The 23,066-nt window shown below is 55.1% G+C and overlaps 1 protein-coding gene across 1 annotated transcript in view; it reads left to right on the plus strand.

Annotated features, from left to right (window-relative positions):
- The window catches only part of GATAD2A (GATA zinc finger domain containing 2A), a 36,413-nt gene extending 13,913 nt beyond the window's left edge, over positions 1 to 22,500 (plus strand). The window contains exons 3-12 of the mRNA XM_077788881.1: positions 4,248 to 4,510; positions 5,376 to 5,487; positions 8,449 to 8,577; positions 10,045 to 10,137; positions 13,880 to 14,011; positions 15,189 to 15,356; positions 16,236 to 16,500; positions 17,215 to 17,504; positions 18,411 to 18,579; positions 21,025 to 22,500. Coding sequence (XP_077645007.1) covers positions 4,257 to 4,510; positions 5,376 to 5,487; positions 8,449 to 8,577; positions 10,045 to 10,137; positions 13,880 to 14,011; positions 15,189 to 15,356; positions 16,236 to 16,500; positions 17,215 to 17,504; positions 18,411 to 18,579; positions 21,025 to 21,155 — 1,743 coding nt within the window. The 5' untranslated portion in view covers positions 4,248 to 4,256 and the 3' untranslated portion in view covers positions 21,156 to 22,500. The remainder of the gene's footprint in view (positions 1 to 4,247; positions 4,511 to 5,375; positions 5,488 to 8,448; positions 8,578 to 10,044; positions 10,138 to 13,879; positions 14,012 to 15,188; positions 15,357 to 16,235; positions 16,501 to 17,214; positions 17,505 to 18,410; positions 18,580 to 21,024) is intronic.
- Positions 22,501 to 23,066: the final 566 nt, after the last annotated feature.

A 23,066-nucleotide genomic window follows, 5' to 3' on the forward strand; every position in this document is an offset into this window, starting at 1 on the left:
TCCTGCTGGGAATCCCGGGAATTGCCGGGAATCAAAGGGATCCCAGGGGATCCCAATGCCGGGAATTGCTGGGAATTCCCAGGACAGGGAATCCCGGGAATTGCAGGAATTCCCAGGACAGGGAATCCCGGGAATTGCGGGAATTCCCAGGCCGGGAATCCGGGAAAAGCGGGAGGAATTCCAGGTGGGAATCCCGGGAATTGCTGGGAATTCCCAGGACAGGGAATCCCGGGAATTGCAGGGATCCCAGGACAGGGAATCCGGGAAAAGCGGGAGAAATTCCAGGTGGGAATCCCGGGAATTGTGGGAATTCCCAGGACAGGGAATCCCGGGAATTGCGGGAATTCCCAGGACAGGGAATCCCGGGAATTGCGGGAATTCCCAGGACAGGGAATCCCGGGAATTGCGGGAATTCCCAGGACAGGGAATCCCGGGAATTGCGGGAATTCCCAGGACAGGGAATCCCGGGAATTGCGGGAATTCCCAGGACAGGGAATCCCGGGAATTGCGGGAATTCCCAGGACAGGGAATCCGGGAAAAGCGGGAGGAATTCCAGGTGGGAATCCCGGGAATTGCCGGAAAAGCGGGATTCCTCCCGGCGGGATGGGCCCCCGGGATTCCCGGCGGCAATTCCCGGGAATTCCCGGCCGGCATTCCAAGGGTTAAGCGCTGCCATTTTGTTCCCGGCGATTTCTCGGGAATGGCGCGGAAATGGCAGCGCTTAACCCTTGGAATGCCGGCCCGGGAATTCCCGCGGGACCGGGGCCCCCCCGGCCCTTCCCGGAATCCCGGGAAAAGCGGGAGCGCCGCTTTTCCAGAGGCTCCATCCCGCTTTTCCAGAGGCTCCATCCCGCTTTTCCAGAGGTTCCATCCCGCTTTTCCAGAGGCTCCATCCCGCTTTTCCAGAGGCTCCATCCCGCTTTTCCAGAGGCTCCATCCCACTTTTCCAGAGTCTCCATCCCGCTTTTCCAGAGGCTCCATCCCGCTTTTCCAGAGGTTCCATCCCGCTTTTCCAGAGGCTCCATCCCACTTTTCCAGAGGCTCCATCCCACTTTTCCAGAGGCTCCATCCCGCTTTTCCAGAGTCTCCATCCCGCTTTTCCAGAGGCTCCATCCCGCTTTTCCAGAGGCTCCATCCCGCTTTTCCAGAGGCTCCATCCCACTTTTCCAGAGTCTCCATCCCGCTTTTCCAGAGGCTCCATCCCGCTTTTCCAGAGGTTCCATCCCGCTTTTCCAGAGGCTCCATCCCACTTTTCCAGAGTCTCGATCCCGCTTTTCCAGAGGCTCCATCCCACTTTTCCAGAGGCTCCATCCCGCTTTTCCAGAGGCTCCATCCCACTTTTCCAGAGTCTCAATCCCACTTTTCCAGAGTCTCAATCCCACTTTTCCAGAGGTTCCATCCCACTTTTCCAGAGGTTCCATCCCGCTTTTCCAGAGGCTCCATCCCGCTTTTCCAGAGTCTCGATCCCGCTTTTCCAGAGGCTCCATCCCACTTTTCCAGAGGCTCCATCCCGCTTTTCCAGAGGTTCCATCCCACTTTTCCAGAGTCTCAATCCCACTTTTCCAGAGGTTCCATCCCGCTTTTCCAGAGGCTCCATCCCACTTTTCCAGAGGTTCCATCCCGCTTTTCCAGAGGCTCCATCCCGCTTTTCCAGAGTCTCGATCCCGCTTTTCCGGAGGTTCCATCCCACTTTTCCAGAGGTTCCATCCCACTTTTCCAGAGGCTCCATCCCGCTTTTCCAGAGGTTCCATCCCACTTTTCCAGAGGCTCCATCCCGCTTTTCCAGAGGCTCCATCCCACTTTTCCACCTGCTGCTCTCCCCAAGTTTGGGTGGCAAAAGTGGGATTGGCGCTGCATTCCCAAAGAAAAGTTTGGGAATTCCCCCTGGCGCTGCCAGCCAAGGACTGGAGTCGTTCAGCCGGGAATTCCCGTGGATTTTCCTGGGAAAACCTCCCAGAAAAGGGAATTCCCAGGAATTTTGGGATGATCCGAGGCCGGGCTATGCAGGAATCTCTCCCGGGAATCCTTGGGAGCAGCAAATCCGTGGAAAATTTTGGGAAGTGTTGGAATCCCACTTTTCCGCCTCTGGGAATTTTCTGTTCCCGAAATTTTGGTTGTTGGAATTTTGGCTTCCAAAATTCCCGGGGAGGAATTCCAGGACGTGGGAAAAGATGGAATTTTCAGCCCAAGTTTCTCCTTTTTCTTTGGAATTTTATTGGAATTTTCATCAGGATTTTATTTGGGAATTTCCCTCCAAATCCAACCCCATCCCCGTTCCTGGAAAATCCTTCAAATCCTCCTTTTCCAAGGTTTCCCTGGGATTTCAGAGGAATTTTTTCCCTCTTTTCTTCCCTTTCCTGCCCTGGGCATTGGGATGGGCTGGGATTCTCCTGGGAGAGGTTTCCAGCTGGAAAAATTCCCGGAATTCCCTTTTCCAGGGGTTTTCCAGCCCCTTTTCCAGGTTTTTTCCCGTCCCTTTTCCAGGGGTTTTCCAGCCCCTTTTCCAGGTTTTTTCCCATCCCTTTTCCAGGTTTTTTCCCGTCCCTTTTCCAGGGGTTTCCCATCCCTTTTCCAGGTTTTTTCCCATCCCTTTTCCAGGTTTTTTCCCGTCCCTTTTCCAGGGGTTTCCCGTCCCTTTTCCAGGTTTTTTCCCTCCCTTTTCCAGGGGTTTTCCAGCCCCTTTTCCAGGTTTTTTCCCTCCCTTTTCCCATCCCTTTTCCAGGTTTTTTCCCATCCCTTTTCCAGTTTTTTTCCCTCCCTTTTCCCATCCCTTTTCCAGGTTTTTTCCCTCCCTTTTCCCATCCCTTTTCCAGGTTTTTTCCCTCCTTTCCCGGGCTGCTCTTCCCACCAGAGTTTTCCCGGACTTTGTCCTGGCTGGAAATGGAGGAATTCCATCCCGAATTCCCGGGATTTTTAACCCCTTCGTGCCTCCCTTTTCCCGGGATTCTGCAGCCCCTTTCCCAGGATTTTTCCCTCCCTGCTCTCTCCCTGTTCCCGGGACATTTTCCCGGGAATTTTCACTTTTCCCGGGATTTTTAACTGCCAGTTCTCTCCCCTTTCCCGGGATTTTTTCCCCCCTTTTCCCGGGACTCTCCCCCTCCTTTCCCAGGATTTTTTCCTCTCCTTTTCCCAGGATTTTCCCACCCCTTTCCCCGGGATTTTTTAACCCTTTGATGTCTCCCTTTTCCTGGGATTTCCCCGGGAATATTTTCCCTCCTTTCCGGGGATTTTTCCTCCTTTTCCCAGAATCTTTTAACCCCTTGATCTCTCTCCTTTCCCATGATTTTCCTCCCCTCTTCCCGATTTTTTTAACCCTTTCCCGGGAATTTCCCCCCCCTTTCCCAGGACTTTTTAACCCCTTGATGTCTCCCTTTTCCTGGGATTTCTCCCTTTTTCCCGGGATATTTCCCCCAGGATTTTTCCCACCATTCCTGATATTTTTAACCCTTTCCCCCTTTTTTTTCCCCTTTCCCTATTTTTAACTCTTCGTTGCTTCCCTTTTCCCTGGGATTTTTAACCCCTTGATGTCTCTTTTCCCGGGATTTTTCCTCCCCTTTTCCCAGGATTTTTAACCCCCTTCCCAGGAGATTTTTTTTCCCCTTTTCCCGGGATTTTTTCCCCCCTTTTCCCAGGATTTCCCCCCACTTTTCCTGGGATCTTTTCCCAAGATTTCCCCCCCTTTTCCCATGATTTCCTCCCCCTTTTTTCCCGGGATTTTTAACCCTTTGATGTCTCTTTTCCTAGGATTTTTTCCCCCTTTTCCTGGGTTTTTTTTCCCCCGTTTTCCCGGGATCTTTTCCCGGGATTTCCCCCCCTTTTCCCGGGATCTTTTCCCGGGATTTCCCCCTTTTTCCCGGGATCTTTTCCCAAGATTTCCCCCCCCTTTCCCTAGGATTTCCTCCCCCTTTTTTCCCGGGATTTTTAACCCTTTGATGTCTCTTTTCCTAGGATTTTTTCCCCCTTTTCCTGGGGTTTTTTTCCCCCCTTTTCCCGGGATCTTTTCTTGGGATTCCCCCCCTTTTCCCGGGATCTTTTCCCGGGATCTTTTCCCGGGATTCCCCCCCTTTTCCCGGGATCTTTTCCCGGGATTCCCCCCTTTTCCCGGGATCTTTTCCCGGGATTCCCCCCTTTTCCCGGGATCTTTTCCCGGGATTCCCCCCCTTTTCCCGGGATCTTTTCCCGGGATCTTTTCCCGGGATTCCCCCCTTTTCCCGGGATCTCCCGGAGTTTTAACCCTTTCCCCGCAGGCCCTCGCCATGAGTGAGGACTCATGCCGCACCCGGAGCCAGAAGCGCGCCCTGGAGCGGGAATCGGAGCCGGACAATAAAAAACTCAGGATGGACAAAGGAATTCCGGGATCCGAGCTCGGCTCCGAGGGGGACGCGAGGATCACAGCGGATCCCGGAGCCGGGAAAATCCCGGGAATGCCGAAAGGCGCCGAGGCCAAAGGCGCCGACAGAGCGGAGCTGCCGGCCGGGGACGAGCCCGTGGACATGAGCACATCCAAAGGGTGAGGATTCCTTGGAATTCCGGGAATTCCTGGGCTCGGGAGCGGCTTTGGAGCCCTTCTCATCCTCGGGGTGGAGCTGGAGTTTGGTTGTTTGGGAGCTTCCCGGTTTTTCCTTTGGAATCGTGGGAAAGTTGGGAAGAGAATCCCGGAAATGCTCCCGGGAATGGTGTCCCGTGTCTGTCCCGTGTCTGTCCTGCACTATCCCGTGTCTGTCCCGTGTCTGTCCCGTGTCTGTCCTGCACTATCCCATGTCTGTCCCGTGTCTGACCCATGTCTGTCCCGTGTCTGTCCTGCACTATCCCGTGTCTGTCCCGTGTCTGTCCCGTGTCTGTCCCGTGTCTGTCCTGCACTATCCCATGTCTGTCCCGTGTCTGACCCATGTCTGTCCCGTGTCTGTCCTGCACTATCCCGTGTCTGTCCCGTGTCTGTCCCGTGTCTGTCCCGTGTCTGTCCTGCACTATCCCATGTCTGTCCCGTGTCTGACCCATGTCTGTCCCGTGTCTGTCCCGCACTATCCCGTGTCTGTCCCGTGTCTGTCCCGTGTCTGTCCCGTGTCTGTCCTGCACTATCCCTTGTCTGTCCCGTGTCTGACCGTGCTGTCCTGTGTCTGTCCCATGTCTGTCCCGCACTGTCCCGCGCTGTCCCGTGTCCCGTGTCTGTCCCGTGTCCCGTGCCTGTCCCGTGTCCTGTGTCTGTCCCGTGTCCCGTGTCCATCCCGTGTGCCGTGTCCCGTGTCCCGTGTCCCGTGTCCCGTGTCCCGTGTCCCATGCTGTCCCGTGTCCCATGCTGTCCCGTGTCCCGTGTCCATCCTGTGTCCCGTGTCCCATGCTGTCCCGTGTCCATCCCGTGTCCATGCCATGCGCAGGGATTCCCGCCGGGAGCCGTCCCCAGACGTGATCGTGCTGTCGGACAATGAACCCTCCAGCCCGCGCCTCAACGGGCTCGGCCCGGCCCCGCCCGGCCCGGCCGCGCTGCTGGTAACCCACCGGGGAACCGGGTTAACCGGGTTAGCTGGGACTAACCGGGCTAACCGGGGGAACCGGGGGAACTGGGACTAACCGGGGTAACTGGGGTAACTGGGACTAACCGGGGGAACCGGGGGAACCGGGGAAACCGGGACTAACTGGGGGAACCGGGGGAACCGGGGGAACCGGGACTAACCGGGGTAACTGGGGTAACTGGGACTAACCGGGGGAACCGGGGGAACCGGGGGAACTGGGACTAACCGGGGGAACCGGGGGAACCGGGACTAACTGGGACTAACCGGGGGAACCGGGATAACTGGGACTAACCGGGTTAACTGGGACTAACTGGGGTAACTGGGTTAACTGGGACTAACCAGGGTAACTGGGGTAACTGGGACTAACCGGGGTAACCGGGGGAACTGGGACTAACCGGGTTAACTGGGACTAACCGGGGTAACTGGGTTAACTGGGACTAACCAGGTTAACTGGGACTAACCACGGCTAACTGGGTTAACTGGGACTAACCGGCACTAACCAGGGCTAACCAGGGTTCACTGGGGTTAACTGGGGCAAACTAACTGGGGTCCACTGGGGTTAACTGGGTTAACTGGGATTGGGTCAGGGGTTAAGTGGGATCGGGTCAGGATGAACCAGAAATTAATCAGGGTTAACTGGGATTGGTCAGGGTTACCTGGGATGGGTCAGGGTTAACTGGGATTGGTTTAGGGTTAACTGGGATGGGTCAGGGTTAACTGGGATTGGTTTAGGGTTAACTGGGATTGGTTTAGGGTTAACTGGGATTGGTCAGGGTTAACTGGGATTGGTTTAGGGTTAACTGGGATGGGTCAGGGTTAACTGGGATTGGTTTAGGGTTAACTGGGATTGGTCAGGGTTAACTGGGATTGGTCAGGGTTAACTGGGATTGGTTTAGGGTTAACTGGGATTGGTTTAGGGTTAACTGGGATTGGTCAGGGTTAACTGGGATTGGTTTAGGGTTAACTGGGATGGGTCAGGGTTAACTGGGATTGGTTTAGGGTTAACTGGGATTGGTCAGGGTTAACTGGGATTGGTCAGGGTTACCTGGGATGGGTCAGGGTTAACTGGGATTGGTTTAGGGTTAACTGGGATTGGTCAGGGTTAACTGGGATTGGTCAGGGTTACCTGGGATGGGTCAGGGTTAACTGGGATTGGTTTAGGGTTAACTGGGATTGGTCAGGGTTAACTGGGATTGGTTTAGGGTTAACTGGGATTGGTTTAGGGTTAACTGGGATTGGTCAGGGTTAACTGGGATTGGCTGGGAAATCCCGGGATTGGCTGGGAAATCCCGGGACTGGCTGGGAAATCCCGGGATTGGCTGGGAAATCCCGGGATTGGCTGGGAAATCCCGGGATTGGCTGGGAAATCCCGGGATTGGCTGGGAAATCCCGGGATCAGCCACGTTTTTCCCTCCCAGCCCCATCCATTCCCATTCCTTCACAATCCCAACGCCCGGGAGCCAATTCCAGCTGGGAATTCTCATTTAACCCTTCCCACTTCATTTTTTTTTACGCAAAACTCCCGGACTTTCCCTTCCCACTCCACCCACCCCCATGGCTTCTCCTAATTCCCAATTCCAGCTGGGAATTCTCCTCCCTTAACCCTTCCATGGGATTTATGGGTGGGAAAATCCCACATTTTCCCTGGGACTCCTCCCTGTCCCTCGGGCTCCTCCGGGCTGGGAATGGGCTGGGAATGGGAATGGGAATGGGCTGGGAATGGACTGGGAATGGGAATGGGCTGGGAATGGGAATGGGCTGGGAATGGGAATGGGAATGGGAATGGACTGGGAATGGGAATGGGAATGGGAATGGGAATGGGAATGGGAATGGGCTGGGAATGGGAATGGGCTGGGATTGGGAACACTGGGATGGGAACACTGGGATGGGAACACTGGGATTGGGATGCTGGGATTGGGAACACTGGGATTGGGAACACCGGGATTGGGAACGCTGACACCGTTATTCCCGGGATCCCAGCGGAGCCCGGAGCAGCGGGAGCGGCTGATCAAGCAGCTGCGGGAGGAGCTGCGGCTGGGAATGCTGGGATTGGGAATGCTGGGATGGGAACACCGGGATTGGGAACACCGGGATTGGGAACACCGGGATTGGGAACACTGGGATTGGGAACACTGGGATTGGGATGCTGGGATGGGAACACCGGGATTGGGAACACTGGGATTGGGATGCTGGGATGGGAACACCGGGATTGGGAACACTGGGATTGGGAACACTGGGATGGGAACACCGGGATTGGGAACACCGGGATTGGGAACACCGGGATTGGGAACACTGGGATGGGAACACCGGGATTGGGATGCTGGGATGGGAACACCGGGATTGGGAACACCGGGATTGGGAACACCGGGATTGGGAACACCGGGATTGGGATGCTGACGCCGTTATTCCCGGGATCCCAGCGGAGCCCGGAGCAGCGGGAGCGGCTGATCAAGCAGCTGCGGGAGGAGCTGCGGCTGGGAATGCTGGGATTGGGAATGCTGGGATGGGAACACCGGGATTGGGAACACCGGGATTGGGAACACCGGGATTGGGAACACTGGGATTGGGAACACTGGGATTGGGAACACTGGGATTGGGAATGCTGGGATGGGAACACCGGGATTGGGAACACCGGGATTGGGGACGCTGACGCCGTTATTCCCGGGATCCCAGCGGAGCCCGGAGCAGCGGGAGCGGCTGATCAAGCAGCTGCGGGAGGAGCTGCGGCTGGGAATGCTGGGATTGGGAATGCTGGGATTGGGAATGCTGGGATTGGGAATGCTGGGATGGGAACACCGGGATTGGGAACACTGGGATTGGGAACACTGGGATTGGGATGCTGGGATGGGAACACTGGGATTGGGAACACTGGGATTGGGATGCTGGGATGGGAACACCGGGATTGGGAATGCTGACACCGTTATTCCCGGGATCCCAGCGGAGCCCGGAGCAGCGGGAGCGGCTGATCAAGCAGCTGCGGGAGGAGCTGCGGCTGGAGGAGGCGAAGCTGGTGCTGCTCAAGAAGCTGCGGCAGAGCCAGAGCCACAAGGAGCCGCCGGCGCCCAAGGTACGGAGCCGCCGGAATGCCGGAGCCGCCGGAATTCCGGAGCCGCCGGGAATTCCGGAGCTGCTCTGGGAATGGCGGAGCCGCCCCGGGAATTCCGGAGCCGCTCCACCGGGAATGCCGGAGCCACCGGGAATTCCGGAGCCGCTCCACCGGGAATTCCGGAGCCGCTCCACCGGGAATTCCGGAGCCGCCCCGGGAATGGCGGAGCTGCTCCACCGGGAATGCCGGAGCTGCTCTGGGAATTCCAGCCCTGCCCCAGGAATGGCCTTCTCTGGGAATTCTCAGCCTTTCTCTGGGAATTCTCAGCCTTTCTCTGGGAATTCCGGCCCTTTTCTGGGAATTCCAGCCCTGCTCTGGGAATTCTGGCCCTTTTCTGGGAATTCTCAGCCTTTCTCTGGGAATTCTGGCCCTGCTCCAGGAATCCCAGCGCTGTTCCGGGAATCCCGTCACTTTTCTCAGAATTCCCAGCCCTTTCCCAGGGATTCCCGGCCCTTTTCCGGGAATTCCCAGCCCTTCTCCAGGAATTCTCAGCCCTTTTCCCAGGAAATCCCAACCCTTTTCCCAGAATTCCCAACCTTTTTCTCAGAATTCCCAGTCCTTTCCCAGGAATTCCCAACCCTTTTCCCAGAAGTCCCAGCCCTTTTCAGGGAATTCTCAGTCCTTTTCCCAGGATTTTGAAGTCCCTGGTGTGGCTTTTTTCCTGGATTTTTTAAGCCCTTTCCTGGATTTTTAAAACATTTTTCTGGGATATTTTAGCCTTTTTCCAAGGAATTTTCAACCCTCATCCTGGGATTTTGAAGTCCCTGGTGTCTTGTCTTCCCTTTCCCGGGATTCTCCCGCCAATTCCCGAGGATTTCCCTGACAATTCCCAAGGATTCTCCTGCCAGTTCCTGAGGATTTTCCTTTCAATTCCCAAAGCCCCTTGCCCCGGGCGGGGCCGGGATGAGCGGGAGCAGATCCCAGGATTTCCCCAGGATTTCCCCAGGATTTTCCCCGGATTTCCCCAGGATTTCCCCAGGATTTTCCCTGGATTTCCCCAGGATTTTCCCCGGATTTCCCCAGGATTTCCCCAGGATTTCCCCAGGATTTCCCCAGGATTTTCCCCAGGATTTCCCCAGGATTTCCCCAGGATTTTCCCCAGGATTTCCCCAGGATTTTCCCTGGATTTTCCCCGGATTTCCCCAGGATTTTCCCCGGATTTTCCCCAGATTTCCCCAGGATTTCCCCAGGATTTTCCCAGGATTTCCCCAGGAGTTTCCCCAGATTTCCCCAGGATTTCCCCAGGATTTTCCCCGGATTTCCCCAGGATTTTCCCGGATTTTCCCCAGGATTTTCCCCGGATTTTCCCGGATTTTCCCCGGATTTTCCCGGATTTTCCCGCCGCTGCCGGCCTCCTGCGCTCCCGCTCTGTATTCCCGCTTTTCCAGCCTTTTCCCGCTGCTCTCTTTCCGCTGTTTCCTTTTCCAGCTTTCCTCGGGCCCCTCCGGAAGCGCCGCGGCCGCGCCGCCGCCGTTGGTGCGGGGCCCCCAGGCCGTTCCCGCGGGAAAAGCTTCCCTGCAGGTCAGTGGGAGCCGGGAAAGCGGGAAAGATCCGGGAGAGGCCGGCAGTCCCGGGAGAGGCCGGCATTCCCAGGAAAAGCCTGGCATTCCCGGGAGAGGCCAGCATTCCCGGGAAAAGCCTGGCATTCCCGGGAGAGGCCGGCATTCCCAGGAAAAGCCTGGCATTCCCGGGAGAGGCCAGCATTCCCGGGAAAAGCCTGGCATTCCCGGGAGAGGCCGGCATTCCCAGGAAAAGCCTGGCATTCCCGGGAGAGGCCGGCATTCCCAGGAAAAGCCCGGCATTCCCGGGAGAGGCCGGCATTCCCGGGAAAAGCCCGGCATTCCCGGGAGAGGCCCGGCATTCCCAGGAAAAGCCCGGCATTCCCGGGAAAAGCCCGGCATTCCCGGGAGAGGCCGGCATTCCCAGGAAAAGCCCGGCATTCCCGGGAAAAGCCCGGCATTCCCAGGAAAAGCCCGGCATTCCCGGGAGAGGCCGGCATTCCCAGGAAAAGCCCGGCATTCCCGGGAGAGGCCGGCATTCCCGGGAAAAGCCCGGCATTCCCGGGAGAGGCCGGCATTCCCAGGAAAAGCCCGGCATTCCCGGGAAAAGCCCGGCATTCCCAGGAAAAGCCCGGCATTCCTGGGAAAAGCCCGGCATTCCCGGGAGAGGCCCGGCATTCCCGGGAAGAGCCCGGCATTCCCGGGAGAGGCCGGCATTCCCGGGAGAGGCCGGCATTCCCGGGAGAGGCCGGCAGTCCCGGGAAAAGCCCGGCATTCCCAGGAAAAGCCCGGCATTCCCGGGAAAAGCCGCCAGCATCGCCCAGCTCCCACGGGATTTAGGGATAACGGGAAAGGAGGGATCGGGATTCCTGAGCCAGCGGATTCCTCTGGGGAACTCCAGGGAATTCTCTCTGGAATTGCTGGGGGAATCCCGGGATTCTCTCTGGAATTGCTGAGGGAATCCCGGGATTCTCTCTGGAATTGCTGAGGGAATTCTGGGATTCTCTCTGGAATTGCTGGGGGAATCCCGGAATTCTCTCTGGAATTGCTGAGGGAATCCCGGAATTCTCTCTGGAATTGCTGGGGGAATCCCGGAATTCTCTCTGGAATTGCTGAGGGAATCCCGGGATTCTCTCTGGAATTGCTGGGGGAATCCCGGAATTCTCTCTGGAATTGCTGAGGGAATCCCGGAATTCTCTCTGGAATTGCTGAGGGAATCCCGGAATTCTCTCTGGAATTGCTGGGGGAATCCCGGAATTCTCTCTGGAATTGCTGAGGGAATCCCGGAATTCTCTCTGGAATTGCTGGGGGAATCCCGGAATTCTCTCTGGAATTGCTGAGGGAATCCCGGGATTCTCTCTGGAATTGCTGGGGGAATCCCGGGATTCTCTCTGGAATTGCTGGGGGAATCCCGGGATTCTCTCTGGAATTGCTGAGGGAATCCCGGGGTTTCCTTTGAAGGAATCTTGGGACTCCCTGGGAGGGAATTGCTGGATTCTTTGTCAGGGAATCAAGGAATTCTCTCTGGAATTTGCGAGGGAATCCCAGGATTCTCTGGGAGGGAATTCCTGGATTTTCTTTGGAAGAGCTCGGGAATCACGGGATGTTTTGGTAAGGGAATTCCAGGATTCTGTTGGGGAATTCCAGGATTCTGTCAGGGAATCCCAGGATTCTGTCGGGGAATCCCAGGATTCGGGGTGGGAGCGATCCCATTCCAGGCTGAGCTAAATCCTGGGAATCCTCGGGGAAGGAAATCCCCAGAATCCATGGACAGCTGTCAATCACCCTGGAAATCCCTTGGGATTAGAACATTCCTGCTTTTCCTCTTTTCCTTTGGGATAACGGGACCCAAAGCCCCAGACTGCTCCAGCACGAGGGATTTTCCTTAGGAAAGGGTTTGGAAAACCCCTGGAATTCCAGGAAAGGGAGGGATTTGCCCTCCTTTAGGAGCCATTCCCTAATCCAGAGGCGTGGGAATCTTTCCTTTGGAAGCACTTCCAGAGGAACTGGAAAACCTTCAGGGAATCTTGGATTTAACCCTGAAAATCCTGTTTATCCCAACAATTCCTATGGAATTTTGGGTGAATGAACGTGGATTGGCTTTGGCTGGAATTCCAGGAATTCCAGAGGGAGGAGCCGAGGGATTCCGCAGGAATGGGATGGAAATTCGGGATGGAAATTCCCGACATCCCAAATCCTGGGAAGGGGGAATTCCCTGATCCAGGAAGGAGGGAAGGGAGAAAGGCCAGGATTGGGATGCAGAGGAAAGTTTGGAATTTTGGGACTATCCCGGCCCAGCACCAGGAGGGAATTTGAGGATTGGAATTCCGGGAATCCTCGGGCAGCAGCTTTTCCAAACTCCTCTCTCCTCATTCCTTTCCCTCTTCCATGATTTTTCCAGAACTTTCTCTTTTCTTTTTCTTTTCTTTTCCTGCTTTTCCTTTCACTCTTCCCGGATTTTTTTCCCAGATCTTTTCCTTTCTGTGATTCCTTTTTCTCTTCCATGATTTCTCCTGGGGCTTTTCCCTTCTCCTCTTCCAGGATTTTTCCCAATGCTTTTCTTCTCTCCATTTCTTTTTTCCTGCTTTTCCTTTCCCTCCACAAATCCCAGCACTTCCATTCCCACAAACCCCAGCACTTCCATTCCCACAAATCCCACAATTCCCACCGCTTTTTTCCCCCCATTTTTGTCCTTTTCCCCCCATTTTTTCCTCTTCCAGGATTTTCCCGAAGCTTTCCCTTTCTCCTCATTCCCCTTCCAGGATTTTTCCCAATGTTTTTCTTCCCTCCTCTATTTTTTCCTTCCTTTTCCTTTCCCTTCATAAATCCCAACATTTCCTTCCCACGAATCCCAACACTTCCATTCCCACAATTCCCAACATTCCATTCCCACAATTCCCAACATTCCATTCCCAGGAATCCCAACACTTCCATTCCCACAATTCCCAACATTCCATTCCCAGGAATGCCAACACTTCCATTCCCACAATTCCCAACATTCCATTCCCACAATTCCCAACACTTCCATTCCCACAATTCCCAACATTCCATTCCCAGGAATCCCAACACTTCCATTCTCAGGAATCCCAACACTTCCATTCCCAGGAATGCCAACAGTTCCATTCCCAGGAATCCCAACACTTCCATTCCCACAATTCCATTCCCAGGAATCCCAACACTTCCATTCCCACAATTCCCAACACTTCCATTCCCACAATTCCCAACACTTCCTTTCCCAGGAATCCCAACACTTCCATTCCCAACACTTCCATTCCCAAAACTCCCAACACTTCCATTCCCACGATTCCCAACATTCCATTCCCAGGAATGCCAACACTTCCATTCCCAAAACTCCCAACACTTCCATTCCCACAATTCCCAACACTTCATCCCCACAATTCCCAACATTCCATTCCCACGAATCCCAACACTTCCATTCCCACAATTCCCAACATTCCATTCCCACAATTCCCAACATTCCATCCCCACAATTCCCAACATTCCATTCCCAGGAATGCCAACACTTCCATTCCCACGAATCCCAACATTCCATTCCCAGGAATGCCAACACTTCCATTCCCACGATTCCCAACATTCCATCCCCACAATTCCCAACATTCCATTCCCAGGAATGCCACCGCTGCCCCGTTTTTATCCCCTTTCCAGCCTTCCCAACGCGTTGTCTCCCGGACGTGTCCCGTCCCTCCCTGTCCCGGTTTTCCCGGCGCTGCCGGCCGGGGCTGAGGCCGTTCCCGTTTTTCCAGGCCTCGTCCAGCCGCGTTCCCGGCTCCGGGATCCCGCCGCCGCTGCTCCGGGCCGGCCCGGCGGCCGCCTCCAAGCTGGGCTCGCAGCAGAGCCCGCAGATCGTCATGCCGCCCCTGGTCCGAGGGGCCCAGGTGAGCTGCTCCCGCTTTTCCCCCTTCCCATCCCATGGGAAAATCCGGGATTTCCCCCTCGGCTCGCTTCCGACGTCCCGCGGCGGTGCGGGCTCTTGTGTGTCCCAGGAAAACGGCGTTTTCCGGCATCTTGGGGGTTAATTTCGGGCGTTTTTTTCCTCTGGGGGGGATTTTCTGGGAGTGTCCCAGAAAAGGGGTGGGAGGCAATTCCTGCTTTTCCTGGTTTTCCTCCTGGTTATCCCACCAATTCTAGCCCTGAAATGGGAAAATTCCCCTTTGTCCCTCATTTCCTGGGGCTGGATGAGAGCAGGAGGAGGGAGTGGAAGCCAATCCCTCTTTTTCCCTGTTTTTCCCTGTTTTTCCCTCTTTTTCCCTCTTTTTCCCTGCTTTTCCCTGCTTTTCCCTGCTTTTCCCTCTTTTTCCCTGTTTTTCCCTGCTTTTCCCTCTTTTTCCCTGCTTTTCCTTGTTTTTCCTTCCCGTTCTCCTTTGTACCCATCGATTCCAGCAGCACTCGGGAGTTGGGACTCAGAAATTTGGGAATTTGGGGCTGGAATGCTCAGAATCCCGTGGTTTTGGAAAGAAAGGGAAAGACAGAGGGAAAGGGAAAATTATTCCTGGGTTTGTTTTCCTTGTCGAGTCCCACTTTTCCACGGATTCCCACCTCCTTTTCCATGGATTCCCACCCCCTTTTCCACGGATTCCCACCCCCTTTTCCACGGATTCCCACCTCCTTTTCCATGGATTCCCACCCCCTTTTCCACGGATTCCCACCTCCTTTTCCACGGATTCCCACCCCTTTTCCACGGATTCCCACCCCTTTTTCCACGGATTCCCACCCCCTTTTCCACAGATTCCCACCTCCTTTTCCACGGATTCCCACCTCCTTTTCCACAGATTCCCAGCGCCTTTTCCACAGATTCCCACCTCCTTTTCCACGGATTCCCAACCCCTTTTCCACGGATTCCCAGCGCCTTTTCCACGGATTCCCACCCCGCTTTCCACAGATTCCCAGCACCTTTTCCATGTTTCCCCAGCAAATCCACTCAGAAACGTGGGAATGTGGGGGCTGGAATGCTGGGAGCATCTCTGGTCTCCTGGGAAGGGCAGCCCGGGTTCCTTTTCCTGGCGGCTTGCCCTTTTCCCGGGCATTCCCAGCGCCTTTTCCGTGTTTTCCCAGCAGATGCACGGCATGCGGCAGCACGCGAGCGCGGGCCCGCCGCCGCTGCTGCTGGCGCCGCGCGCCGCCGTGCCCGCGGTGCAGCTGCAGGGCCAGCGCATCATCCAGCAGGGCCTGATCCGCGTGGCCAACGTGCCCAGCGCCAGCCTGCTGGTCAACATCCCGCAGGTGAGCGGCGTTCCTGGGAATTCCTGCCGGGAATTCCTGCTGGGAATGGAGTGGGAGGGGTGGGAATGGTCAGCATCCTGCAGGTGAGCGGCGTTCCTGGGAATTCCCATCAGGAACGGTGTGGGAGGGGTGGGAATGGTCAGCATCCTGCAGGTGAGGAGCATTCCCGGGAATTCCCATCAGGAACGGTGTGGGAGGGGTGGGAATGGTCAGCATCCCGCAGGTGAGGAGCATTCCTGGGAATTCCCATCAGGAACGGTGTGGGAGGGGTGGGAATGGTCAGCATCCCGCAGGTGAGCGGCGTTCCTGGGAATTCCTGCCGGGAATTCCTGCCAGGAACGGTGTGGGAGGGGTGGGAGTGACCAACATCAACATCATGGAGGTGAACACTGAGCAATTCCCAGGAATTCCTGGGATTTTCCCATCAGGAGTGGGATGGGAAGGGTGGGAATGACCAACATCAACATCCTGCAGGTCCAGGTTGGCGTTTCCAGGAATGACTGGGAATTCTCACTGGGAATGGGCTGGGAGGGCTGAGAGTGTCAGGTTCCGTGATTCCTGGTGATCCCATGGATCCCATTCCCTGATTCCTGGTGATCCCCCATGGATCCCATTCCCTGATTCCCAATGACCCAACGAGGATCCCATTCCCTGATTCCCAGTGATGTATCCCATTCCCATCTCTCTCCAGGCGTCCCCCACGTCCCTGAAGGGCTCGGTGGTGCCCGCGGGCCCGGCTGGCACGGCCCCGGCGGGCGGCACCGGGGATTCCCCCCATTCCCAGTGATCCCATGGATCCCATTCCCTGATTCCCGGTGATCCCCCATGGATCCCATTCCCTGATTCCCAGTGATGTATCCCATTCCCATCTCTCTCCAGGCGTCCCCCACGTCCCTGAAGGGCTCGGCGGTGCCCGCGGGCCCGGCTGGCACGGCCCCGGCGGGCGGCGCGGGCGAGGCGCCGGGCAGCCGGCAGGCCGCGGCCAAGCTGGCGCTGCGCAAGCAGCTGGAGAAGACCCTGCTGGAGATCCCCCCGCCCAAGCCGCCCGCGCCCGAGATGAACTTCCTGCCCAGCGCCGCCAACAACGAGTTCATCTACCTGGTGGGGCTGGAGGAGGTGGTGCAGAACCTGCTCGAGAGCCAAGGTGAGCCCGGGCAGAGCCGGGGAAACCTGCCTGGGGTGGGTTAAACCTGGCTGGGGTCGGTTAAACCCACCTGGGGTCAGTTAAACCCGCCTGGGGTCAGTTAAACCCGCCTGGGGTCGGTTAAACCCGCCTGGGGTCGGTTAAACCTGGCTGGGGTTGGTTAAACCTGGCTGGGGTGGGTTAAACCTGGCTGGGATTGGTTAAACCTGATTGGGGTTGGTTAAACCTGATTGGGATTGGTTAAACCCGCCTGGGGTCGGTTAAACCCGCCTGGGGTCGGTTAAACCTGGCTGGGATCAGTTAAACCTGATTGGGATTGGTTAAACCTGGCTGGGATCAGTTAAACCTCCAGAAGTGCAGGGTTTAAGCGTGACTGGAATCGTTTAAACCTCCCCAAAACCATTTCAACCACACTGGGGCTGACCCACCATGTTTGTCCCCCAGGGAAGGTGACCCACCATGTTTGTCCCCCAGGGAAGGTGACACACCGTGTGTGTCCCTCAGGGAAGGTGACCCACCATGTTTATCCCTCAGGGAAGGTGACCCACCATGTTTGTCCCCCAGGGAAGGTGACCCACCGTGTGTGTCCCCCAGGGAAGGTGACCCACCATGTTTATCCCCCAGGGAATGTGACACACCATGTTTATCCCCCAGGGAAGGTGACCCACCGTGTTTGTCCCCCAGGGAAGGTGACCCGCCGTCTTTGTCCCCCAGGGAAGGTGGCGGTGGCCGTGTCCTGCCGGGAGCCCTACCTGTGTGCCCAGTGCCACACGGACTTCACGTGCCGCTGGCGGGAGGAGAAGAACGGCACCATCATGTGCGAGACCTGCATGGCCTCCAACCAGAAGAAGGCCCTGAAGGCCGAGCACACGAACAGGCTCAAGGCCGCCTTCGTCAAGGCGCTGCAGCAGGAGCAGGAGATCGAGCAGAGGATCCTGCAGCAAGCGGCGCCGCCCGGGCAGCCCAAGGCCGAGCCCGTGGGGCAGCACCACGCGCTCAAGCAGGTGGGCACACGCCACTTCCATGGGGAATGTCCCGGGGGAATGTCCCAGGGGGAATGTCCCAGGAATGCCACGGGGAATGTCCCAGGAATGCCGTGGGGAATGTCCCAGGAATGCCATGGGGAATGTCCCAGGAATGCCGTGGGGAATGTCCCAGGAATGCCATGGGGAATGTCCCAGGAATGCCGTGGGGAATGTCCCAGGAATGCCACGGGGAATGTCCCAGGAATGCCACGGGGAGTGTCCTAGGAATGCCGTGGGGAATGGCCCAGGGCTGATGTGGGGAATGTCCCAGGAATGCCGTGGGGAATGTCCCAGGAATGCCACGGGGAATGTCCCAGGAATGCCACAGGGAATGTCCCAGGAATGCTGTGGGGAATGTCCCAGGGCCTGCGGCTTTGGCCCTCGCGTTGGGATTGGGGTGGGTGGGCTGTAGGTGTTCTGCCAGGCTGTGGGGATTGTCCAGTCCCAGAGATCTTCCAGGCCCAAAAATCATCCAGTCCTGGAGATCATCCAGTCCCAAAAAACATCCAATCCCAAAGATCATCTAATCCCAAAAATCATCCGGTCCTGGAGATCATCCCATCCCAAAGATCATCCCATCCCAAAAATCATCCAGTCCTGGAGATCATCCAGTCCCAAAAAACATCCAATCCCAGAGATCATCCCATCCCAAAGATGATCCAGGCCCAAAGATCTCCCAGTTCAGCCCCCAGAGACCCTCCATTCCCACCTTCCAGGCTGCTCCGAGCCCCCTCCAACCTTTCCTTGGGCATTCCAGGGACGGAGCAGCCGCCGCTGCTCTGGGAACTCCACCCCGTTCCCTCCCCGCCGCCCCAGGCGGGAATTCCTCCGGAAATCCCGCAGCGGGTGATGTTTGTGTTCCGTGTGTGGCCTTTCCCTCCCCAGAGCTCGGGCGCGATGCCGCGGGGCGCCTCGCGCGGGGCGCCGCACGCCTTCAGCTCCTCGGCCAAGCTGCAGAGCTCCTCGGGCGGCGCCGCGCCGGGCGGCCGGCCCGGCAGGCACGACAGAGCCGGCGGCAAGGGCGGCGCCTGGAAGAAGAGCCCCGTGGGCACAGGTATGGCACCTGGTGCGGGTACGGTGCCCGGTGCGGGTACGGCGCTCGGTGCGGGTACGGCGCCCGGTGCGGGTATGGCGCCCGGTGTGGGTACGGCGCCCAGTATGGGTACGGCGCCCAGCTCGGGTATGGCGCCCGGTGTGGGTACGGCGCCCAGCTCGGGTACAGCGCCCGGTGTGGGTATGGCGCCCGGTGTGGGTACAGCACCCAATGTGGGTATGGCACCCGGCACGGGTACAGCACCCAGTGTGGGTATGGCACCCAGCGCGGGTATGGCGCCCGGCGTGGGTACGGCGCCCGGTGTGGGTACGGCGCCCAGCTCGGGTACGGCGCCCGATGTGGGTACAGCACCCGGTGCGGGTACAGCGCCCGGTGTGGGTACGGCACCCGGTGTGGGTACGGCACCCAGCGCGGGTATGGCGCCCGATGTGGGTACAGCACCCGGTGCGGGTATGGCGCCCGGTGTGGGTACAGCACCCAGGGTGGGTACGGCACCCGGTGCGGGTACAGCGCCCGGCGCAGGTACGGCGCCCGATGTGGGTACAGCACCCGGTGCGGGTACGGCGCCCGGCGTGGGTACGGTGCCCGGCGCGGGTACGGCGCCCCGTGAGGGTACGGCGCCCGGTGCAGCCCGCACCCACTCGCCATTCCTGCAGCTGGGCTGGGGTGGAAAGTAAAGCTGGTGCCATCCTGGCCCAGAATTCCCGATTTTGGGTGGGAATTTCCATGGGGCAATGCTGAGGATTGAAGGTGAACGTTGGTGTCATCACTGCCCAAAATTCCCAATTTTCATGGGGTGATACTGAAGGTTGAAGGTGAACGTTGGTGTCATCCCAGCCCAGAATTCCCAATTTTCATGGGGTGATAGTGGAGGTTGAAGGTGAACGTTGGTGTCATCCCAGCCCAGAATTCCCAATTTTTGGGTGGGAATTTTTGTGGGGCAGTGCTGAGGTAGGAAGGTGAATGTTGGTGTCATCAGTACCCAAAATTACCATTTTTTTTTGGGGGGTGATGCTGAGGGTTGAAGGTGAAAATTGGTGTCATCCCTGCCCAGAATTCCCAGATTTTGGGCGGGAATTTTCATGGGGTGATACTGAGGGTGGAAAATGAAAGTTGGTGCCATCACGGCCCAAAATTCCCAATTTTTGGATGGGAATTTTCATGGGGTGGTGCTGAAGTTGGAAAATGAAAGTTGGTGTTGGAGTGATTTGTCCTCATGGGATGGTGGCTAAAATTAATAAAAATTCCAGGTTTATCCATTTGGAGTCAAAACTTTATATTATAATATAGTTTAAAATTGATATAATTTATATTTCTTTTGTAAATTTATATTTCATATGTAGGGTTTTATTTATTTTATGGTATAGGCTTTATATCTTAGTTATGTATATTTTATATATGGGGGTTTATATTTAATGTAAAATAATAGAATTAATAGGAAAAGTTAATGTATAAATAAATAGAAGTTTTAAATATAATTTTATATTATTATTTCTATAGTTACATAGTATTTATATTATTCTTTTAATAAGAAAATTATTTCATAGATTTAATTTAATTTGATATTTAATTAGAATAATTTATGTGTTACAATTTCATTATTTATACATTATAATTTCCATTATTTCCCTCATTCCCAATTCCATAATTCCAGAGAGCTCAAATCCTGACTTTAATCCCAACCGGGATGAGTTTGGAACCTGAAGGTGCCGGATTGCAGTGGGATAATCCCTGTTTAAATCTTACTTTTCCACGGGATAATCCCTGTTTAAATCTTACTTTTCCGTGGGATAATCCCTGTTTAAATCTTACTTTTCCGTGGGATAATCCCTGTTTAAATCTTACTTTTCCGTGGGATAATCCCTGTTTAAATCTTACTTTTCCACGGGATAATCCCTGTTTAAATCTTACTTTTCCGTGGGATAATCCCTGTTTAAATCTTGCTTTTCCGTGGGATAATCCCTGTTTAAATCTTACTTTTCCGTGGGATAATCCCTGTTTAAATCTTACTTTTCCACGGGATAATCCCTGTTTAAATCTTTTCCACGGGATAATCCCTGTTTAAATCTTGCTTTTCCGTGGGATAATCCCTGTTTAAATCTTTTCCGTGGGATAATCCCTGTTTAAATCTTACTTTTCCACGGGATAATCCCTGTTTAAATTTTGCTTTTCCACGGGATAATCCCTGTTTAAATCTTGCTTTTCCGTGGTTTTTTGTTCTTTTCCCCCTCATTCCCAAGCTATTCCCTAATTCCAGAGGTCCAATCCCATTTCTCACCCCAACCCTTTTGCGTTTCTCGGGATGAGCTGGGACCCCGGCGGCGCCGAGTCCCACCGGGATAGGCCGCGTCCCAATCCTGATTCCCGTGTGCACCCTCCTGCCTTTCGCGGCGTTCCCGGGCTATCCCGGCCTCCCGTGACTCCGCAATTCCCGTTTTCCCGCAGGTGGGGCCCTGCCCTTCGCCAGCCCCGCGCTGGCCGTGCACAAGGCGGCCTCGGCCGTGGAGCGGCAGCGCGAGTATCTCCTGGACATGATCCCGCCCCGCTCCATCCCGCAGTCGGCCACGTGGAAGTAATTCCCAGGGAGAACTTGGCCAGGCTCCGCCATCCTTCCTCTTCCACCACAATTCCGTGGAATCCGCTTCGATCCCAGCTGGATGACGCCCCGAGGATTTCCAGGATGCGACGCCGCCGCTCCTCGTCCGTCCCTGCCGGGAGAAGTGACGGCGGCGGGGCGGCCGAAGCCCGGCTCCGTTGGCTCCCAGATTTTTCATGGAAGCTGGCAGGGAAAGGGGGAAGAAAGAATTCCTTCTTTTTTTTTTTTTTTTTTTTTTTCGGTTGGCTTTTTTTTCCGTATTTAGTTTTGGAATTTCTTTGGCACCAGCACAAAACAAAAAACGAAAGGACTCAGCGACTCCTCTCTGCCTTCGCCGACGCCGAACTTTTTGCCGGGAATGCTTCGGAATTCCGGAATTTTGGGGCGTGGAGAGAGGAATTCCGGCCCCATCCTGCGTTTCGTGAGCCGAGTTCGTGGCCGCTCCTTTTCCCTGCTCCTCTTCCAGCCGGGCAAGCAGGCGGCACATCCCGAGATCCCAAAATTCCGACGATCCCGCGGAGAGGAAGAGGAGGATGAAGAAGCGCAAATCCCGGATTCCGGCTGAGCTTGGTTTGCTTTTTCCCCCTTAGGGATCGGCTGCCGCCCAAACCTCGGCTGGGGAGCGGGAATTGCTGCGGGGAATTCCCACCTTTTTCCTTGGATTCTGCTTGGAATCGACTCCGGAACCGTCGGTAGTTTCCAAACCTTGCAGTTTCTGAGAGACAAAATCCACCTCAGTTCTTTCTCATCCCGCGAATTTTGGGCCTTCCCGACGTTCCCAGAGACTCCAAAGCGAAACTTTTTGGGAATTTTATTTTTTTCCTTTGGGAGGGTTGGTTGGGTTGATTTTTTGTTTTGTTTTTGTTTTTTTTTTTCCTTTTCTGATGTTGTTTTGAGGGATATTATTCCAGAATTTATAGGAATTCCAGAAGCTGATGCAGGCAGGGAGGGTTGGGAGCCATTCTCAATTCCCACCGGGAATTCCGGCTCTTCCCAATCCTTCCCTCTGGGGTTCGAGTTCTTCCAGGCATCCCAAGCTTGCTCCTGTATCCATTTGGGATGGAGTTTTCCATCGTTTTTCTGGGAATTCCAGAGGTTCAACCCAAAATCCATCCGGGGCCAGTTTGGTTTTATTTTTGGTTTCTCATCCTCTTTTTTCCTTGGGCTTCTTCCCGAATTCCAGACGAATCCAACGGGCAGAATTCCAGGCCTTATTCCATGAGGAGAATTCTTGGGGAAATTTGGGGAATTTTCTTGGGGAAATTATAAATATATATAATTTAGAGATCTATATATATTAAAAAAAAAAAAAAAAAAAAAAAAAAGTGGGGGGAAATTCAGGAAAATCCGGATTTATTTTCTTAGGAATCGCTGAAGCCAAGAATTCCTTCGGGATCCGAGTGACAAAACCCCTCCCTTTTCCCGCTTTTCCCGGCGTTTCCATATTTAGGGATTTAGTTTAGGGAAAAAACCCAAAACCCCCTTGTTTTCCAAACTGGGATTGGTTGGATAAAAACCCCCGGAATTCCCACCCGGATGCGGATTTTGGGGAGTTTTCCGTAGAGATGTGAGGAGCTCAGATGTGGGAATTGGGTTGGAATTTTGGAATTTGGAGTTTTCTTTTCATTCCAAGCTTGGACTGGGAGATGCCGCCAGAGGGATGACGTGGAATTCCTTCAATTCCGTTGGATTTTATGGAAAAGTTGTCGTTCCTGTCCCACATGGAATTTCCTGGGGTTGGTTCGGGGGAATTTTCCTCTCCTGGTTTTTTTCCTCATGGATGCCAGTGTTTGGAAAAAGTTCATTTATTCCCAAAAAAAAAAAATCCCAACAAAATTCCTCCAATTAAAATCCAATTTTTTTTTTTTTTTTTTTTTTTTTTGTGGTGGGG

The sequence above is a fragment of the Lonchura striata genome, chromosome 28 (genome assembly GCF_046129695.1).
Source record: "Lonchura striata isolate bLonStr1 chromosome 28, bLonStr1.mat, whole genome shotgun sequence".
Classification (NCBI taxonomy): Eukaryota; Metazoa; Chordata; class Aves; order Passeriformes; family Estrildidae; genus Lonchura; species Lonchura striata.